Source organism: Engystomops pustulosus, chromosome 9 (assembly GCF_040894005.1).
Source record: "Engystomops pustulosus chromosome 9, aEngPut4.maternal, whole genome shotgun sequence".
In the NCBI taxonomy this organism is placed as follows: domain Eukaryota; kingdom Metazoa; phylum Chordata; class Amphibia; order Anura; family Leptodactylidae; genus Engystomops; species Engystomops pustulosus.
The window spans coordinates 58,321,963-58,341,146 of record NC_092419.1 but is presented as its reverse complement, the minus strand read 5'-3'; the positions used below and the strand labels follow the sequence as shown (position 1 = coordinate 58,341,146).

Below are 19,184 nucleotides of genomic sequence, written 5' to 3'. Positions count from 1 at the left end.
CTTTCTTAAGTATGTTGGAAAGATGATTCAACAACTACACAGGCGTATTTCAGGGCACCTCTGTTGCATTAATACTAAAAAAGACACCCCTTTGTCACGTCATATGATATTCGGACATGGAGGTGGTCTATCCCAGATAAAATTCTGTTTTTTCATAAAGCTGAAAAATGGCCGAAGATGGGGTGATCTTGATAAAATATTGCTGTTGTTTTCAAAAATCTTGAGTCCCAATGGCCTCAATGAGCGCTTTAGGTGTGTTAGATATGTTAAACTTGCTATTACTTGTTAATTTATGTAAAACTCCTTATCATACTCCATATGTAGGCCTAATGCATGTCAGGATCAGTGGTAGTGTATTCCGCTGACGATGATATAAGCTGACAACTGGGACTGAGACTAAGTGGTACCCGGTTTTCCCCAGAGCCCGCCGCAAAGCAAATTGGACTTGTTGCTCCGTGGTACAACAAGGTAAATTGAGAAACACAGTAAATCATATGGAACAGCTTTCTCTGAGGCACTGTGCACAAAGATCTGGCGGGAAATGCTAGGAGAGGCCGGCTTTTATCAATATCCTGGAAATGGCCTGCACCAATTAGAGGTGCGCTGGGCCTTTAAATCTTTGAGTGCCAGCGTGCCCTAGGAGGTGGGGACGCGCGCCCGGGCTGCCAGAGCAGGTATGCAGACAAGTAAAGCAGGCAGGGGAGCCGGGGACCGCAGAGATGCATGGCTGTGCCCACAACCTGGAATGTGGATTGAGGGGGCACCCGTGACAAGGCATATGCCCACTAACAGCTCCATTCTTTCAACAGACTATAGAATACTTTATACCTACATCTGACTATATATTTCTGGTATATAATTTACAAACAAAAGGTATCTACTACAAATGAACTTGCCATTGTATCTGCATCTTTATATTTTTATACAAATATATATTGACTACTTTTTTATATATATATGAAATAAAGACTTGGAAAAGTGTGGCAGATTTCTAAAGTTTACACGTAGAAGCTATATGTTTATACTATGAAGTCATTAGAACACTTCTCAAGTAAGTATGCATTTGAAATATTCTGGTGCATTTCTTGTATTCTCTAACTACTAATGCATGCACAAAGACTTAATAGTTTACCTACCATGCAATTTAAAATAAAAATAATCTAGATCTGCATCTATCCCTTAAGTGGCAATTAATACAAACTGCTAGTGCCACAGTTTTCTCCGAAGAGCCAGGGTCAGGATGACCAACCCAGGCAGGACTGGCTCCAGATTTCATTAGGCCCTTGGGCGACAGCTCCTCATTGGGACCCTTTGCAATAAAGTCACATAGCAACATGGATTCATTATATACAGCCTCCTCACCCCTATGGATAAAAATATTATGCACCCCACCCATGATTTAATGATTTAGCCTCCTCACCACCCATTAATTAATTATATGCAGCTGCCTTTTCCCCATGGATTAATTATATACAGCTCAAGCCCCCCTCCCCACCCATAAATTAATGAAATGCAAACCCTTACACCATTGAAATATTTATATACTGATCGGGCCCTCCCCGCTTCTAATAGATTAATTTTATGCAGCGCCCCTCCCCCCATTGATTATATACAGCCCCCCTCCCCCCATGGATTATTTGCAGCCCCCTCCTCACCCCCATTCATTATATGCAGCCCCCCCCTCACCCCACTTATTATATGCAGCTCCTGTCACCCCCATTCATTTTATATATAGCCTCTCCTCACCCCCATTCATTATATGCATCTCCTCTTCACCCCCTATTCATTACATGCAGTCCCTCCTCACCCCCTATTCATTATATGCAGTCCCTCCTCACCCACCCATTCATTATATCCAGCCCCCCTCACCCCCAATCATTATATGCAGCCCCCCTCTCCCCATTCATTATATGCATTATAATCTAATTGGGACTCAGGGCTTGGAGGACTGACCACACAGTGAGCCCTAAACTAAGCCCCCAAGCATTCACCTGCCTGCTTGACTTAGCTTATCCTAGGTGATACGGCATAACCACAAAGACAATCCCTCCATAGGTCACTGTGCAGACATAAAACAAGACTCACAAACAACACAAAAGCGAGGTCAGGGGTACAGGTCACATTGAAGATAGCTAAGATCGGAAAACAAGAATAATCAGAAGTATAATGAGCACACAGCAAGCAGACTTGTTGTGAATGGAAATATGTATAGGTGGTAAATGAGCCTCTGCCCCAGTTGACTGGAGCAGAGGACTGTCAACAACAGCTTATTAACTGGACCAGAGCCGAGATACAGAGGAACTGGGGATGTTGCAATATGTCCTTACAGCCAGTACCATTAACCGCAGTTCATACACTAAAAAACACAGACGAAAGTCAACACTACCAGAAAAAAAAAAAACAACACTTATATTTAGAGCTTTGTCCAGGGAAATAAAATCAGTGGAATCCCATATGTACCAGTGCCTGAGTCTCAGATGAATTGTATGTCTGCACATTCAAAGGGTTGTATAGGAATAAAGAAGGCTAACTGTAAGCTGTAATAATGAATAATAATTCCTTTATATAGCGCTCGCAGATTACGCAGCGCTGCACAAATCCAAATCACTATGTTTTTGTAAAAATAATAAACCTCTTATGCTCCCATCTCTAAATGTTCTTGTCCAGCTACATTGTTGCTGTGTGCCAACAAAGGCTTGAAATGGCAGACTGTGCAGCAGCTAATCAAGAGTGCCACTAAACTAATTTTCTTTGTTCTATTTCCTTGTGTTTTATGATGACACGGTTTGCAAGTAACAGTGAATGTGCACATGACCATAGGGGTCCATCAACATTATTCAGCAGTGTTTAAAAATACCTAGTCTGACCTACCAAATTGCATGTGATATAACTAAGGACCAGTGACATCACGTGTTTAATCTGTCTGTGCTGTAGACACCAGACATCTGGCTTCTTAATAGAGCCCTGGAAAACAAGAGATTGTACAATTTTTTTGTATGCTGGAGCGTTTTAATTTAATGAAATACTCTCACTATAATCTCATTATAAATCTCAAATAATCTCGCTTTGAATGTATTAGTCTTTACATAGACACAAAACTTGTTACTTTTTATTGTGGTATTTGGTACTGGCTCTATCTGGTCGCTTATTCTGTGTTATTAGCTACTCTACTTTCCTCTTCTAAATTGATTTAAATTTTAAATTTATAATTGTCAAAAAACTTTCTTAATACAAAAACATACAAGTGTAAGAAAATGATATCATTAAATCTCGGTAAACATTATAAGACATGTAAAATATCATTAGTTAAATAACTTATTCATGAATTCCAATAAAAAGGGTTGGATGTGCTACTAACCAGACAAACACTAACACAAAGAAAGCAGAAAAACAATCTAAGATTTGTTAAAGAAAAACAGTACTGCACTAATAAAATTCCAGCCACCAAAAAGGTAAACTATACTTCATGGGTCAAGTAGTAATAAACATATATACCATCAAAATATCCCACTATTGTTGTATAAATAAGGTTGACCAAAATTAAACTTACTGTAAATTTGATCTAGACGTCCACACTGCTCCTTCCATTGCACCTTATACTAATCTTTAATCCTGACTAATTGCTTTAGAATACAGCTAATCTCAAAGCGGAGAGCCAAGGACCCTGGGGAATACAATCTGGAGATGTAGAGAGATATGATGCTTGCTTCTGAGCAGTGGCCTAATTAGCTAGCTACAAAGCATCTAAACAAAGCCACACCATGGGGGTTATTTACTATAGCACACACATTTTAGGGAATTTTTTTTATTTCTTATGGCTTCTCTTTTATGATGATTAACACCATGTCTTGGCTTCAAAAACTGGCAGCAAAAACTTAAATGTGCAATTACATTCAATGAAATTTCTTATTTCTTTAGCTCACTGCCATAAAAATTCTTTGGTACGTACCAAACAGGCAGGGAAGCTACACCAGGTATTAGAGATGCAGTACATTGAAGAGCACATCTTGTGACGTTTTGGGCGGATTTAAAGGGGTTTCCCCAAAAAAGAAATTTCTCACATCTCAATCCCCTTGTGACGTTAACTCATTTTTAACCCCTTACTTTCCAATTTACTTAGTTTTATTGCTGTTTTAGCTCCTATCACTCTCTATGCTGCTCCGTGTAAAATCCCAGGGTGTGGGCGAGGCATCACTAAGCAGACACATTACTGTATTATCCATCTAGTTCTGTTGGGTGACAATGTGGTTACATTATCGGGGTACAGGATTTATATGCACTTTCATCTGGCTTCTGACATTGTGCTAACACACTGACACACACAGAGAGATGAGACAGATCAGAGATGCATGAGATTACACACAGGCTGATAGACACAGACTGACAGACCATTACAGTGTTACAATGTGAGCTCTGCTTCATCTCCCCCTTCCCCGGGATCACTTATCTCCTTGTAGCTTGCAGTTTGCAAATTCTCCTTCTGCAGAAATCTAATTTGCACAATCTCATCCAAGATGGCCACTCCCTGACCCTAAGTGATAAGTTACTAGGTTGTGTCTAGGCCCTAGGGGAAACTGAAATTGATAGAGACAGGTTGGACTTATATCTGTGAAATTCTGCATTTTTGTTAATAACAGTGAATTAGAGATTGTGTTATTTTGTTATGCTGAGTACATATAGGAAACTTGTCTTTGTGGGAATACCCCTTTAAGTACACACAGTGCCAGAAAATCTTTGGTTATTCCAATATATATGTTAATATATCAACAGATAGTGCTCCATTCTGTAATAGAACATCATGGACCTGATGGCGATTCAGCTCTGATCGCATTTGTTAACCTTTTAAATGCTTGCAGAGATATTCACTGACCCCCTAAATTACCATATAAATGCCACATATAAGGTATTACCATGTCTATAATGACCCCTACAATAAAAAAAATTAATTATTGAACCCACACGATGAACAGCATAAAAGAAGATATAAAACCCACAAAAAAACGATTTTTACCTATTTTGTCCACATAGAATGCAATAAAAAATGATCAAAAAAACATATCTATATGAAAATAATACTTAACCAGCTAAATAGACCAAAAATTAAAAGTGTTATGCCACTTTTGCATAATTGCAAAAGATTTTTTTTCCCCCACACAGCAAAAATATAGAAATTTGGCATCGCCATAATCATACTGACCCGGACAAAAGTTAATACATTTTGATCAATAGGGAGCAGCTGTTCCAAAATAGTATCTGAAAAAACGCATGGCAACATGGTAACTAGAGATGAGCGAGCACTAAAATGCTCGGGTGCTCGTTATTCGAGACAAACTTTTCCCGATGCTCGAGTGCTCGTCTCGAATAACGAACCCCATTGAAGTCAATGGGAGACTCGAGCATTTTTCAAGGGGACCAAGGGTCTGCACAGGAAAGCTTGGCCAAACACCTGGAAACCTCAGAAAATGATGTAAACACCACGGAAATGGACAGGAAACAGTAGGGGCATGGATCCCTCTGAGGCTGCTTAATCGCACCATTATGCCAAAATTATGGGCAACAGCATGGCGATGACAGAATGACCGAATGAGGCTAGATAGCATCTAAAACATCCAATAATTGACCCTGACACTATAGAAGATGGTATGCAGCGGCAGCAGCGGCAGGCTAGAGAGTGGCATGGCGACATACCCTAAATGGACTCAGGCTTCAAACCAATTTAAAAAATTCCTTTTGGCGAGGATAACATGTAGCACTGTATGTATCAGTATTTTGCCTGGTTAAGGCGGGTGAGAGGAACCAAAGGAGGTGAGCAAGAAGCAATGAAATTATTTCCTATGTGAACAAAAGGTTGATGGTATATTTAGTCGATAACACAGCATGGTGGCGACATAGTGACCAAGTTCCATAACGTATCTGGTGAAACACCCTAAAAATGAGCCTGATACAGCTCGTTTGATAAGGGGACGACATGTGGAGGCAGCCATGGAGACGACTTCCATGATTAAGAGCGACAGTATGGGGCATCCATATTGCGCTGCTATGATTGCAACTTCAGGTCTCCAGCATGGCGGCGACAGATGCGCCGAGTTCCATTATCTGGTGAAACACCTGAAAATTCTGCCTGACACAGCTCGTTTGATAAGGGGATGATGTGCTGTATTTCCTCTCGCGCTCCAGTGTCTGGGGTATAGACAGTTGAAAGTTGCGCATGGAGACATTGGTGGACGCTGTGGAGGATCGTGGAAGCAAAATGGACAGGAAACAGCAGGGGCAGCATGCATGGATGCCTCTGAGGCTGCCTAATCTTGGGATGGAGCTGGCGGTCCGCTGCCAGGCGAGCTTTCGCCTGTCCAAGCCCCTGTCTCTCGGCTCCTCCCCACCCAAAATGGGCCTGGGGGCCATAAGCGTTTACTTTGAAAAAATTATAATGTTCAAAGCAGGTGGGGGCTACAAACAGCACTTATAAGAATCTAGATCAAGTGTAGTACTGTTCTTATAAGTAATTGGCTTGGTTATGGCGGTTATTCAGGTTGAGCTTCTTTCACCTGGTGGAGAATGGAAATCCTGAGAAATCCAGGTTTTATTCATCTTGATAAACGTCAGCCTGTCAGCGCTGTCAGTCGACAGGCGTGTACGCTTATCGGTGATGATGCCACCAGCAGCACTGAAAACCCGCTCAGACAACACGCTAGCGTCAGGGCAGGCAACAACCTCCAAGGCGTACATGTTCATGCCACATGTCCAGCTTTGAAACCCAGTAGTTGTAGGGAGCTGTGTGATCATTTAGGACGATGGTATGGTCAGCTACATACTCCCTCACCATCTTTCTGTAAAGATCAGCCCTACTCTGCCGAGACTGGGGACAGGTGACAGCGTCTTGCTGGGGTGACGTAAAACTGGTAAAGGCCTTGTAAAGCGTACCCCTGCCAGTGCTGGACAAGCTGTCTGCTCGTCTACTCTCCCTCGCTACTTTTCCCACAGAAGTACGCCCTCTGCCGCTAGCGCTGTCAGAAGGGAAAGACTGTTTCAGCTTGTGCACCAGGGCCTGCTGGTATTCATGCATTCTCACACTCCTTTCCTCTCCAGGGATGAGAGTGGAAAGATTATGCTTGTACCGTGGGTGCAGGAGAGTGAATACCCAGTAATCGGTGCTGGAATAAATTCTTTGAACGCGAGGGTCACGGGATAGGCAGCCTAGCATGAAATCTGCCATATGCGCCAGAGTCCCAATGCGCAAGAATTCACTCCCCTCACTGGCCTGACTGTCCATTTCCTCCTCCTCCAACTCCTTCTTCTGCCCATACACGCTGAACAGTGAAGGACTGAGCAATGCTCCCCTCTTCTGTCTCGTCAACATTCTCCTCCTCCACCTCCTCCGATATGCGCAGAGAAACAGACCTGAGGGTGCTTTGGCTATCAAAAAGGAAATCTTCTTCCCCCATCTCTTGTGACGAGCGCAAAGCTTCCGACTTCATGCTGACCAGAGAGTTTTTCAACAGGCCAAGCAGCGGGATGGTGAGGCTGACGATGGCGGCATCGCCACTGACCATCTGTGTTGACTCCTCAAAGTTACTCAGCACCTGACAGATATCAGATATCCACGTCCACTCCTCATTGTAGACGTGAGGAAGCTGACTGACCTGACTGCCAGTTCTGGTGGAAGTTGACATCTGGCAGTCTACAATCGCTCTGCGTTGCTGGTAAACTCTGGATAACATGGTTATTGTTGAATTCCACCTTGTGGGCATGTTGCACAACAGTCGTTGAGTAGGCAGTTGGAGGCGGCACTGCGCTGCCCTGAGAGTGGCAGCATGTGTGCTGGACTTCCTGAAATGCTCACAGATGTGGCGCACCTTCGTGGGCAAATCAGACAGATTGGGGTATGTCTTGAGGAACCGCTGAACTATGAGATTTAACACATGGGCCAGGAATGGCACATGTGTCAGTCTGCCGAGTTGCAGAGCTGCCACCAGGTTACGGCCGTTGTCACACACAACCATGCCTGGCTTCAGGTTCAGCGGTGCCAGCCACAGATCAGTCTGCGTCGTGATGTCCTGTAATAGCTCTTGGGCGGTGTGCCTTTTATCGCCTAGGCTCAGCAGTTTGAGCACCGCCTGCTGTCGCTTAGCGACGGCATTGCTGCTGTGCCTAGAGCTACCGACTGATGGTGCCATGCCCACGGATGGTAATTCGGAGAAGGAGCTGCTGGAGGAGGGGTGGGAGGAGGAGGAGGCATAGTAGGCCTGAGAGACCGTGACCGAGGTAGGCCCCGCAATCCTCGGCGTCGGCAGTATATGAGCAGCCCCATAGTCAGACTCGGTCCCAGCCTCCACCAAGTTAACCCAATGTGCCGTCAGCGATACATAGTGGCCCTGCCCAGCAGCACTCGTCCACGTGTCCGTGGTCAGTTGGACCTTGTCAGAAACGGCGTTGGTCAGGGCACAAATGATGTTGTCTGACACGTGCTGGTGCAGGGCTGGGACGGCACATCGGGAAAAGTAGTGGCGGCTGGGGACCGAATACCGAGAGGTGGCCACCGCCGTGAGGTTGCAAGAGGCCTCGGTCTCTACCAGCCTATAAGGCAGCATCTCCAGGCTGAGTAATTTGGAGATGTGGACGTTGAGGGCTTGGGCGTGTGGGTGGGTTGCACTGTATTTCCTCTTGCGCTCCAGCGTCTGGGGTATAGACAGCTGAACGCTGCGCATGGAGACATTGGTAGATCGTGGAGGCGAAGGTGTGGTTTTCGCACGGGAGGTGGTTCCATTGAGTGTGGTGTTTAGCATTCATATGCCTGCGCATACTGGTGGTGTTTAAGCTGGTAGTGGTGGAATCCCTGCTGATCCTGGTGTGGCACAGGTTGCACACCACAGTACGTCGGTCATCCGGTGTTTCTTTAAAGAACCTTCAGACTTCCAAAAATCTAGCCCTCGCCACGGGAGCTTCACTACGTGAAACATTTGGCACTATTGCACCAGTTCTGGCCCTGCCTCTCCGTCTGGCCCCACCACTGCCTCTTCCAACCTCGTTGAGGACTCGCCTCCGTCTCAGAAGCACTGTGTTCACCCGGCCTATCAACTCAGCTTGGGTCTGTCACCTCAACATCCTCCGATCCCCCCTCTGTTCCCCCCTCGGACTTCCTGCCCTGACAACAACTTCACCACTGTCTGACAACCGTGTCTCCTCATCGTCTGACACCTTTTTACACACTTCTTCCACTACATCAACAATGTCATCATCACCCACAGACTGCGACCGGTGGAAAACCTGGGCATCGGGAAAGAGCTCAGCAGCCACCGGACAAGTGGTTTGTGACTCTGGGACGGGTCCAGAAAACAGTTCCTCAGAGTATGCCGGTTCAAATGCCAAATTTTCCTGGGAGGGGGCAGACTGGGGGGAAGGAGGCTGAGGTGGAGGAGCTGGAGGAGTGCTGATTTCGGTGACATGGGTGGACTGCATGGAAGACTGACTGGTGGACAAATGGCTAGAAGCATTGTCCGCAATCCACGACATCACCTCTTTGCACTGTTCTGGCCTCAACAGTGCTCTACCACGAGTCCCAGTAACTTGAGACATGAACCTAGGGAGTGTAGCTCTGCGGCATTCCCCTGCTCCCTCATCAGCAGGTGGTGTCTCACCCCGCCCAGGACCACGGCCTCTGACCCCTGCAGTAGTTGGACGCCCACGCCCTCGTCCTCTTCCCCTAGCCCTCGTGTTCAACATTTTCAAAATTAAAGTGTAAACTGTAAAAAAATGTTTGTGTTTTTTTTTTTTTTTTTTTAACAAAACGATCAGTAGAAATCACACAGCAACCACAGAAGAGGATGATGATTGCTATGGCTAGTTTCTAACCTACACTGACAGCACACAACTGGATTTTGTGCTGTGCCTGTGACTTAAAGTTTTGAAGAAAAAAAAAAAAAAATCGGCAGACTGTGCCTAATTCAATCAAACCCCTAATATTTTGTCCCACTTAGGTGTTTGAGGTGGATATGTGTGTCACTAAAAGCTAAAAGGAATGTTCGCAAGTCTCCCTGCAAATTCGTCACAATATGGTACTAGCTGCACTACTAGTGCCAGCAAGCCCAGCCACAAGCAAAGAAAAAAAAATATTCTAGCCCTAACAAGGGCTGTTGGGTTCTTGTAGACTCACTCCTGCCTAACAGTAAGCTAATATAACACCCTAACGCTATCCCTGCAGCAGCAGCAGCTCTCTCCCTACCGGCATCCAGACAGAGAATGATGCGAGCAGCGCGGGCAGGGGCTAGTCTATTCCAGGGTCACCTGATCAGGCCAGCCAACCACTGCTATCGACGTGTAAGTGTACCACGTGATGCTGGGTGGAGTGCAGAGTCTCCTGGCTTGTGATTGGCTCTGTTTCTGGCCGCCAAAAATCAAAACGGCGGGAGATGCCATTTTTTCGACCTGGCGAAATATTCGTCCGAGCAACAAGCAGTTTCGAGTACGCTAATGCTCGAACGAGCATCAAGCTCGGACGAGTGTGTTCGCTCATCTCTAATGGTAATATTAATGAAAAAGCTAATTTTTTATAACTCACAAAAGTGCGCCCATGAATAAACTAAAAACCAATAACTTCTGTAGGGCAAAACTGGCTAATACATGGCCCTCCTTCTGTTCTGTGCTTCGCTGTGTGAACATACAACAAGTAACTTCCATATTTGGGGTGTCACTGCACTCTGGTGAAATGGCACAGTAAATTTGTAGATGAGTTTTCTCTTTTTATCTTTTGTGAATATGTATATTATCGGGGTAAATTAACGAATTACTGACAAATTCAGACCATTCTAAATTTTACCTCCATTTTGGTTTAGTTACTATAAAGGGTTAACAATCTTCGTAAAATCTGTTTCTAATAGTAATAGGGAGGAAGATTTGATTATGGAGTGATATATAGGTTTCTAATATTTGACATTTCAAAACTCATTAAAGGTGTTTGCCCAGGAAAGAAATTTTACTATGTTTTATTGCTGTTTTAGCTCCTATCACTCCCTAGGCTGGTCAGTTTAAAATTCCAGAGAGTTGCCGGTGAGCTCTCTAAGCAGAAACTTAATGATTCCTCTAGTTCTGTGTGCTGACAATGTGGTTAGATAGTCAGGGTACAGGTTTATATGGACTTTATATAGACTTAATTTAGCTTCTGAATATTCTATTGGTATCTGACAATTGGAAAGAGAGATGAGACAGATCAGAGATGAGAAGTTATAAGATTCATGAGATCACACATGACATTCTCCCCTCTGCTATCACAGCCATTACATACTGTCAGCTCTATTATATAGTCCCTTTCCCCTGGATAAACATCTTATCTGCCTGTAGCTTTACTCTACTCTCGCTGCTGTTTGCGGGTAGAAAGTCAGTGTGTGTGTGTGTGTGTGTGAGCTCCTCCTGTGGAATGCAAGGGGCGGGGGGTAGATGCAGAGAGCAGTTCAGTGCAGTGTCAAACAGAAGAACAATATGTCTGACGACCCTAAAGTCAAACGATCCAAGGTCAGGTCCAGGGGCAACCAAAATTGTGTACACCAGGACTGATACAGACAGGTTGGAATTATATCTGTGATTGCTGTGTATTTTTGTTGATAAAATTGAATTAGAAAATGTGTTATTTTGTTATCCTGCGTACATTTCTTGCCTTTGTTGGAATACTTCTCTACAAACAAAAATGATTCCCATAAAAGTACATTTTAACATCTCCTTGTAAATACGGTAAACCTATGTTCGATTTATAAGCTGCATGAAATTATGAAAACATAAAACAGACAAATGGGAAATGTTAGGAACGCATTTAACTAAAATAACTTTGGTAAGTTAAAGTGTTTAAAAGTTATAACCATATAGTGCAAGACATGCTGAGTTTGCCCTGAACAACAGAGTATAGTCTTCCACCAAAGTTTTGACGTTTTATTGTAATTATAGGTTTAATCCCGAGTACAAATCCTATTGAATCGATTAAACTGCGCTCTTTTGAACCTCGTTAAAGCCCAAGATACGCAATGACGTCAAAAAAGAAACGGTTGCCTGATCCTGAGTTTGTGTTGGGGGAGCATGTGTGGTTGTCAACCAAAAACCGGCGTCTCAAGGTTCCGTACGGAAAATTAGCTTTTTGCTCTGTGGTTTAGTTTACTATTACTGAAATCATCAATCCAGTCTCATTAAGACTTCAGTTACCCAGTATCCTTTGTGTCCACAATGGCCCACATTTATCTGATTTTGCAATAAAAGAGCATAAAAACTGTTTGCACATGTATTTATAAAGTTTCTGCACCAGTTTTGTGTTGCTCTGTTCTGTGTCCGACAAGAAAGTGGCGTGTTAGTACCTAGTCGGACCATGTGCCACAATTTTGCAGCATGAACAAAGTGCACCAAGAAAAATGCTGCACACTTCTAGAGCAGTGCACGGGGCGCCATATTAATGAAGAACATGCACAATTCATGCATCTGTCGCACTCTACTCATTCCACAGCCAAACTGCACATAGTGCAGTTTGCACAGTTTTTTTTTTAACATATGAATTTTTATTGAGTTTTTTCAATAACATTACATGTCAGATATATCGATACAGGAATGTACACAATAAACTCTGCTTTTTACATTTGTTAAATAAGTACTTAAATATTTTAAATATATCATCTTTATTTATATAGCGCCATCATATTCCATAGTTTTTTTCAACCAGGTTCTCTGAATTTTCCAAAAATATTTGTTTCGACCCCAAATCAAATTGTGTCGAATCACTTTTAAAAAAAAGGTATTTCCTTCCTGTAGGGTGTTGTGTTGTGCCATGCTCAAATATGTATAGGGAGCCTGGTTTGGTCTTAAAACAATGCTGTGTTTTAGTATGACATGCACATGACAGCCGCCGCTCTTAGAATCGCTTTACTCTTCAATTCCATGGGCACGTACAGGGGCCAACTTGACCAAATAAGTGATCCAAAACAGATATGACCAGTAAATGGGATATTTGCATGTCCTCTGTGTTCTGTATCCACTCCTGCTTTTGGCTAACAATCCTGAAGCTTATCATTCCTTCTGACAGATGAAATGAAGGGGAAAACCAAACATAGTGGCAACATCACAGAGTGGTGGAGGGTGAAAACAGTATTATGGAAATCACAATGTGTTCCAGGGAGACAGCGGGCAGTTGGCAGCAGCATGAGTAGGCCGCTGAGTGGCACAATGACAAATTCTGGTGGTGGCAGCAACATGGCAGGCCACAGTGTGGCATAATGACAGGGTATGGAGGTAGCGGCAGCAGCAGCAGCAGGAGGTCAGAGAGTGCCACAATGACAGCGTGTATAGGTGGGTGGCGGCAGTAGCAGCAGCATGAGGCCAGAGAGTGGCACAATGACAAATTCTGGTGCTAGCAGCAACATAGCAGGCCACAGTGTAGTACAATGAGAGAGTGTGGAGGTGGCGGCAGCAGCAGTAGGTGAGAAAGTGGCACAATGACAAATCCTGGAGGTGGACTTTAAGACAAAATCCCTCCTGCAATGTGGATTTGACACGGATTTCATAATATCTACTTTAGCAACAAAAAAGAATTGAAATTTGGGGAAAACAGAACCCTAAAACTGACACCATGGACTTTGAGCAAAAATAACTCCATCAACTATGTTGATTTGACACCGATTTCTTTATATCAACTTTAGCAACAAAAAAGACTGGAAATTTGGGGGATACAGATCCCCCAAAACAGATACCCTGGACTTTGAGCAAAAGTCACTCCATCAGCTACTGAGTATAAGCAGCTAAACGCTAGAGACAGCACATGCAGTGTGTCGCTGATTGACTTACATTTCTGCACATGTGATCGAGGGTGTTCCTTTCTTCTTCCCAGAGTTCTCTACCCCATGTAACACTTTTTGCTCGCAGCCATTTTGCTAATAAAGTGGGGGGGAAATGTTCCCACGAATCACCATAAACTTTGGATTCATGCTCAACAGAACTCTTCCTGAAATTTGAAACGATTTCCACTTCATTCGAATCCATCCGCTCGGAGACCGTTGTTAGAGTGCGGCTAGTTACGCAGAGCTGCTGCTGGCGTGAGGGAGCACAGGGAGATACACAGGTGCGCCTGCAACCCGGAACATTGGTCGTAGGAGCACCTGTGACAGATTTGATGAAAAATCAACATTTTTGACAAGCTTTTCAGTTTTTCACCATGTTCACCATGCAGGTCTAATTTATGGTTCAGATTTAATTTATATTGTTTACGGACACGTTTTCACAGTTTCTTTTACTTTTTAATATTTTTTAAAACGTGCAATTCAACAAGCAATGCTCTCATTGCTTGTTTAAGTCCAAATCATTGCACTGCAATACAAATGTATTAGCCACTGTAGCTTCCTCCACTTCACTAGGCAAAGGAGAAGGAAAAGGCATATGCACTTGCTGGCTTCCATTTATTTGAGGCAATGCTAGCCCCACAGTGATAATGACAGTAGTGGTGATGTTGAACATCATAAGAGTGGACAGTAGACAGTAGTACACAAAATAGAGGAAAAAGTCAGCTCACCTTCTTTATTCAGTGGAAAAGGAGATTTCTAGTCCGTGCGACGGATCACCTGGGCTTCTCAGGTACAATTATGCTCCAACACAAAACAGAAAAAGATCCCACTGTAGACTGACTCCATTAAAATAACTTTTTCATTTTATTTCAAGCTTATAAAACATCCAGCCAGGCTGAGAGAAGAACTTGGAAGACACATGTTAAATCAGCAGATAAAGCCTACGCGTTTCGACATAGTCTTAATCATGGCTCCATCATCATGGCCATGATTAAGACGCGTAGGCTTTATCTGCTGATTTTTTCATGTGTCTTCCACTGCTTTCCAAGGTGCAGATTACACGTAATAATAAGTTACAACTGTGTATTCAATATGCATTAAAACAATAGACACACAGGCCAATTGCTATATAACTCATCAAATCTGCAGTGGACTATCCATATCTAGCATGCCACAGGAAAAAATAAAAACCAATAAGTGGCCCTCAAGAATCCAGACGCATATGATATGTCTTACCATTCCTGAAGGCCCGGTTTCCAATAGGCTGGGTAGACTATTTTGTTTGGAGATCTAGCATACCATGGTATAGAGAAGTCAGAGGTTTTTCTTCACTTTATCAATTATATATTCGTTCTGTGGAGAGGAGAGAGAGAGTCCTTCTCCAACTTTGTAAACAGTCTAAATGATAACTCAATTGGACTAAGATTTACATCCGAAGTGAATGATACAAAATTGCCTTTCCTGGATGTATTATTGAGGAAATCTGAGAGCGGGATACTGACTACAACAATCTATTGTAAACCAACTGCCACTAGTTCATTACTGAGGTCGGAGAGTCATCACCCCTTACCCCTTCACAGGGTTATCCCTAAGGGGCAATTCCTAATTATCACGAGAAATTGTAGCACTCAGGATTAATTCAAAATACAGTCAAAAGACTTGAGAGCAAGGTTTAAACAAAGGGGATATTTGCACAAGGTCCTTAGGAAAGTGTTTCAACATAGATCTGGAAATGAGCAGTCCTCCTTACAAGTATGGATGCTGGCTGATGTGGCTAATTGCCACATATGACAATGGAGCCAGCAAGTGGAAACAGGTCAACATCAGTGCAAGTATTAACCCCCACCGTGTACTGACCCCCTGTGCTACGACTTCACTGTGTATTAACTTCCCTGTGTTTCGACAAGACTGTGTATTTACTTCCCTGTGTTTCGACAACACTGTGTATTAACTCCCTGTGCTGCAACATCACTGTGTATTAACTTCCCTGTGCTGCAACATCACTGTGTATTAACCTCCCTGTGCTGCGACATCACTGTTTTTTAACTTCCCTGTGCTGCGACATCACTGTGTGTTAACAGTGTGTCACTGTGTGCTGTATATCAAATTCACTACAAACACGTGTCAAGTAGCAAAAGAAAAAATTATCTTTATTTGAAAAATACATATATATATATGTACACACAAAACAACAGATCAAACAAGACAATATAAAAACAATTAACAATTAAACAGTAACACTGTACCCCTATGAAAGACGACAACTTCCTGTGCTGCAACATCACTGTGTATTGACCCACTGTGCTGGGACATCACTGTGTACTGACCCCCTGTTCTGTGATGTTACTATGTATTAACTACTTGTGTTGTGACATCATTGTGTATTGACACCCTGTGCTGCCACTGTGTATTAACCTTCTGTGCTGTGACAATACTGTGTATAAACCCCCCCTGTTCTGTGGCACAATGTCTGTGTATTAACCCCTTTTATTATGACATCAGTGTGTGTATTTAACCCACTTTACTGTGTCTCTAAACACCTCTGCAAGAATTCCAATTCTTCTTTTATACTGTATGTGGTCTAGCTCCTTATCATCTGAGTGGGGATGATGGGGGGAGATGTTCTTGTATTGTACTGCTCATCTTGTGCTGACTTTCAGGGAACAGCTACTTCTGGATAAACTGCAGAAGATACACAAAATGGCTAGACAACATGGATGCTGAGAAGTAACTCATCTCTCTTGATTCCCCCCTTTTGAGTCTTCCATGTCATGATAGAATGAGCTGAAAGTCTCCTAAAACCCAGGTACCTTTGGGGGGCTTCATCAGATTCCCTGGGGGCCTGTGTCATGACTGCATACTCAAATCAATGTTTGCACCATTTATTGGTCAATTATTTCTACTAATAGGCACAAGGGGAGCACTTTCTTCCACCCTTTGCTCTATCACCCTAATAGCCATTTGTTATCTGTATACATCCTCATTGGTCATAGATATTAACAGAACAAATGACAACAAATGCAGTGAAAAACATAATAATAGAAGGAGCACACAAGAAAAACAAACCCAATCCTTTAAGGGATGACTTAGCCACCCAAACCTAAGAATTTCATGGGTGGTCAATACTTAAGATGTTTTTTCCCTTGTAAAGTTTATTAGTACATATCAAATCTTTTAAACAGGATTAAAAGCAACAAAACTTGACTTGAAAGAATCCAATTAGGTCTTCCTTCTAACTTTACTGAAGTGCTTGCTGTCAACAGAACCTGGAAGGCATAATCAAATCCAGGTTCATACCTTTTTCTCACATGCCTCTTTATCACCAACCAATCTCCAGGTTGAAGCCAGTTAAATCCTAAAAGATTATCTAGAATGGAAGAGAAAATTAAAAAACATACTTTCATAAAGAGTTTGATTAAGGTTATACTATAGTGTGTAAGTCTCCCATACTGCAACTGTGAATAATTACATTCTAATAACCAAACCAAATACAATGTGATAGAGACTCAATCCTTTCTTTTTGCTGGCCTATATCTTACTGGAAGGGCTAATGGCTAATGGTAGACTCTTGTTCCATGATTTCCCAGTCTCAACCATAGCCTTTTGGATCTTTAAGAGTCCCAAAGTGAGTACTTTTCAGGACTTTTGATCACTCATACCTGTAGACAACTTTTGACAGGAGTTTTTGTTCTAAATTTGGCCAACCTGAAAATAAATCAATGTACTACAAAATACACTTTTATACTCCACACTGGGAAACTGAAGAAAGCCCATAGGTGGTCTTTCTCTGAGAAAGGTACAAAAAGTCTTGCATTGTCCCGGGGTGGCACCTTTACAGTCCTTAGCACAGATGCCACTATACCAAATACTGGAGCGCCTGAATGTTTTCAATTGGTGGGTATAACCATAAGTCACCTGGGTCACAATAGGTTGTAAAGTTCTTGGCAATCAGAGTACATTGGGCCACATTTATCACTTTTGTGCGTCTAAGTGTAGTAGTTGCTGCCTAAATTCTGGCGCACTGTTTTGCCAGAATTATCACCAACTGTGATAAGGTAATGTCCTGCCTCTTATTAATCACTTTACTTTAACACAGTTTAGGCACAATTTTGGCGCAGTTAAGGCACAATGTTAGATCCTGCTACAAGCTCCTCTCTGCTTCTCCCACATCCCAGAATGAAGATAACACTCACAGCAGCACCCAGGTGTGTGACACCCTGCACCCAGTGACCTCCTCAGCAATGGCTTCTCCTAGAGGGAATCCCTCAGTGCTGGTCTCCTGCTGCACCCCTGTAATTCTGCACAGTATCCCCCTCAGATACTGTGCAGAATTAGGGTACATTCACACAGCGGTATGCCCGCCGTGCGGGCATACCGCCGTGTGCTGGAGAGGAGGAGGAGGCAGCCCCTCCTCCCTCCATAGAGAATAGCAGTGTGCGGGCCGGATCGGTGCCACACATGTGTGGCACCGCATCTGCGCCGCGCCGCTATTGCCGTCTATGGGGACGTACATGCGGCCGCAAATTTGCGGCCGCATGTACGTCCCCGCAGACGGCCATGTGAATGTGCCCTTACATGGGGTTAACTTGTATGTAATATCTGCAACAGTCTGCAAACTTCTGCAAAGTTCTCTTCTCTCTTGCTTTGAGTTTGCAGAATGTTTTGTAAATAGAAGGTGATGAACTGTAAATAGAGTCTGCAGCTCCTGTCTGTAGTGTATGTAATGTCTGTATGATCTGTACTAGTGTCTGCAGTGTCTGGCTGAGCTTTGCTGCTAGAAATGAGCTGTTCTGCAAAGGGTCTCAGTGCTTTCTTCTCAGTTAACCCTTCAGGCTGGAGTGTTTTTGTGCCTGTTTTTGCACCTAAATGAAAACATTGCAAGTGATGAATATCATTAGGCACAGCAAAACATCTGGATTGGTAAGATAGATGAGGGAAAGCTGGTTATTTTTGCTGCGCAGCTAGTTTGGTGTTTAGTCGCAAAAATGGCACAAAAACGGTGCGCCTGAATGAAAAGGCGCAAAAACAACAGAAAAAACGAGTGCTACATGTGGCCCATTGTCCACAGATCAGAATGGCACCTTTTCCTTGCTGCATCTTCTGTTCTTCTTTCGCCAGAACATGGAAACAAACTGGACCCCTTGTTCAGGGACAATGTGCTGAGGCAGTCCATGAAGCAGGAAGACATGAAGAAAGAACAAGCTGGCAACATGAGGAGCTGATGGCAGACCTGGCAGAGGAACGAAGTGGGACATTTTAGAAAAGTGGTCTGTGACCACCTAGATCAGTGATGGCAAACCTTTTAGAGACCGAGTGCCCAAACTACAACAAAGACCCGCTTATTTATCGCAAAGTGCCAACATAGAAATGTAATTTGTGATT

At 43.3% G+C, this 19,184-nt stretch overlaps 1 protein-coding gene and 1 long non-coding RNA gene across 4 annotated transcripts in view; both read right to left on the bottom strand.

Moving 5' to 3' along the window:
• Positions 1-3,691, bottom strand: part of ARL13A (ARF like GTPase 13A) — a 213,787-nt gene extending 210,096 nt beyond the window's left edge. Inside the window, exons 1-2 of one of the 3 annotated variants that reach the window (XM_072123470.1) lie at positions 3,551-3,568; positions 2,872-2,964 (exon numbers count right to left, since the gene is read on the bottom strand). Coding sequence is in view for 1 of the 3 variants with exons in the window: in XM_072123469.1 (XP_071979570.1) it covers positions 3,551-3,588 (38 nt within the window). In the remaining 2 variants the exon portion in view is untranslated. Of the gene's footprint in view, positions 1-2,871; positions 2,965-3,550 lie in introns of all 3 variants that reach the window. The other 2 variants (XM_072123469.1, XM_072123471.1) reach the window with 2 other exon arrangements.
• Positions 3,692-14,028: 10,337 nt separating this feature from the next.
• Positions 14,029-15,145, bottom strand: LOC140076773 (uncharacterized). Its single transcript, XR_011849652.1, has 3 exons — positions 15,039-15,145; positions 14,531-14,603; positions 14,029-14,120 (listed from the first exon to the last, which is right to left on the bottom strand). It is a non-coding gene; the product is annotated as an uncharacterized lncRNA (long non-coding RNA).
• Positions 15,146-19,184: the final 4,039 nt, after the last annotated feature.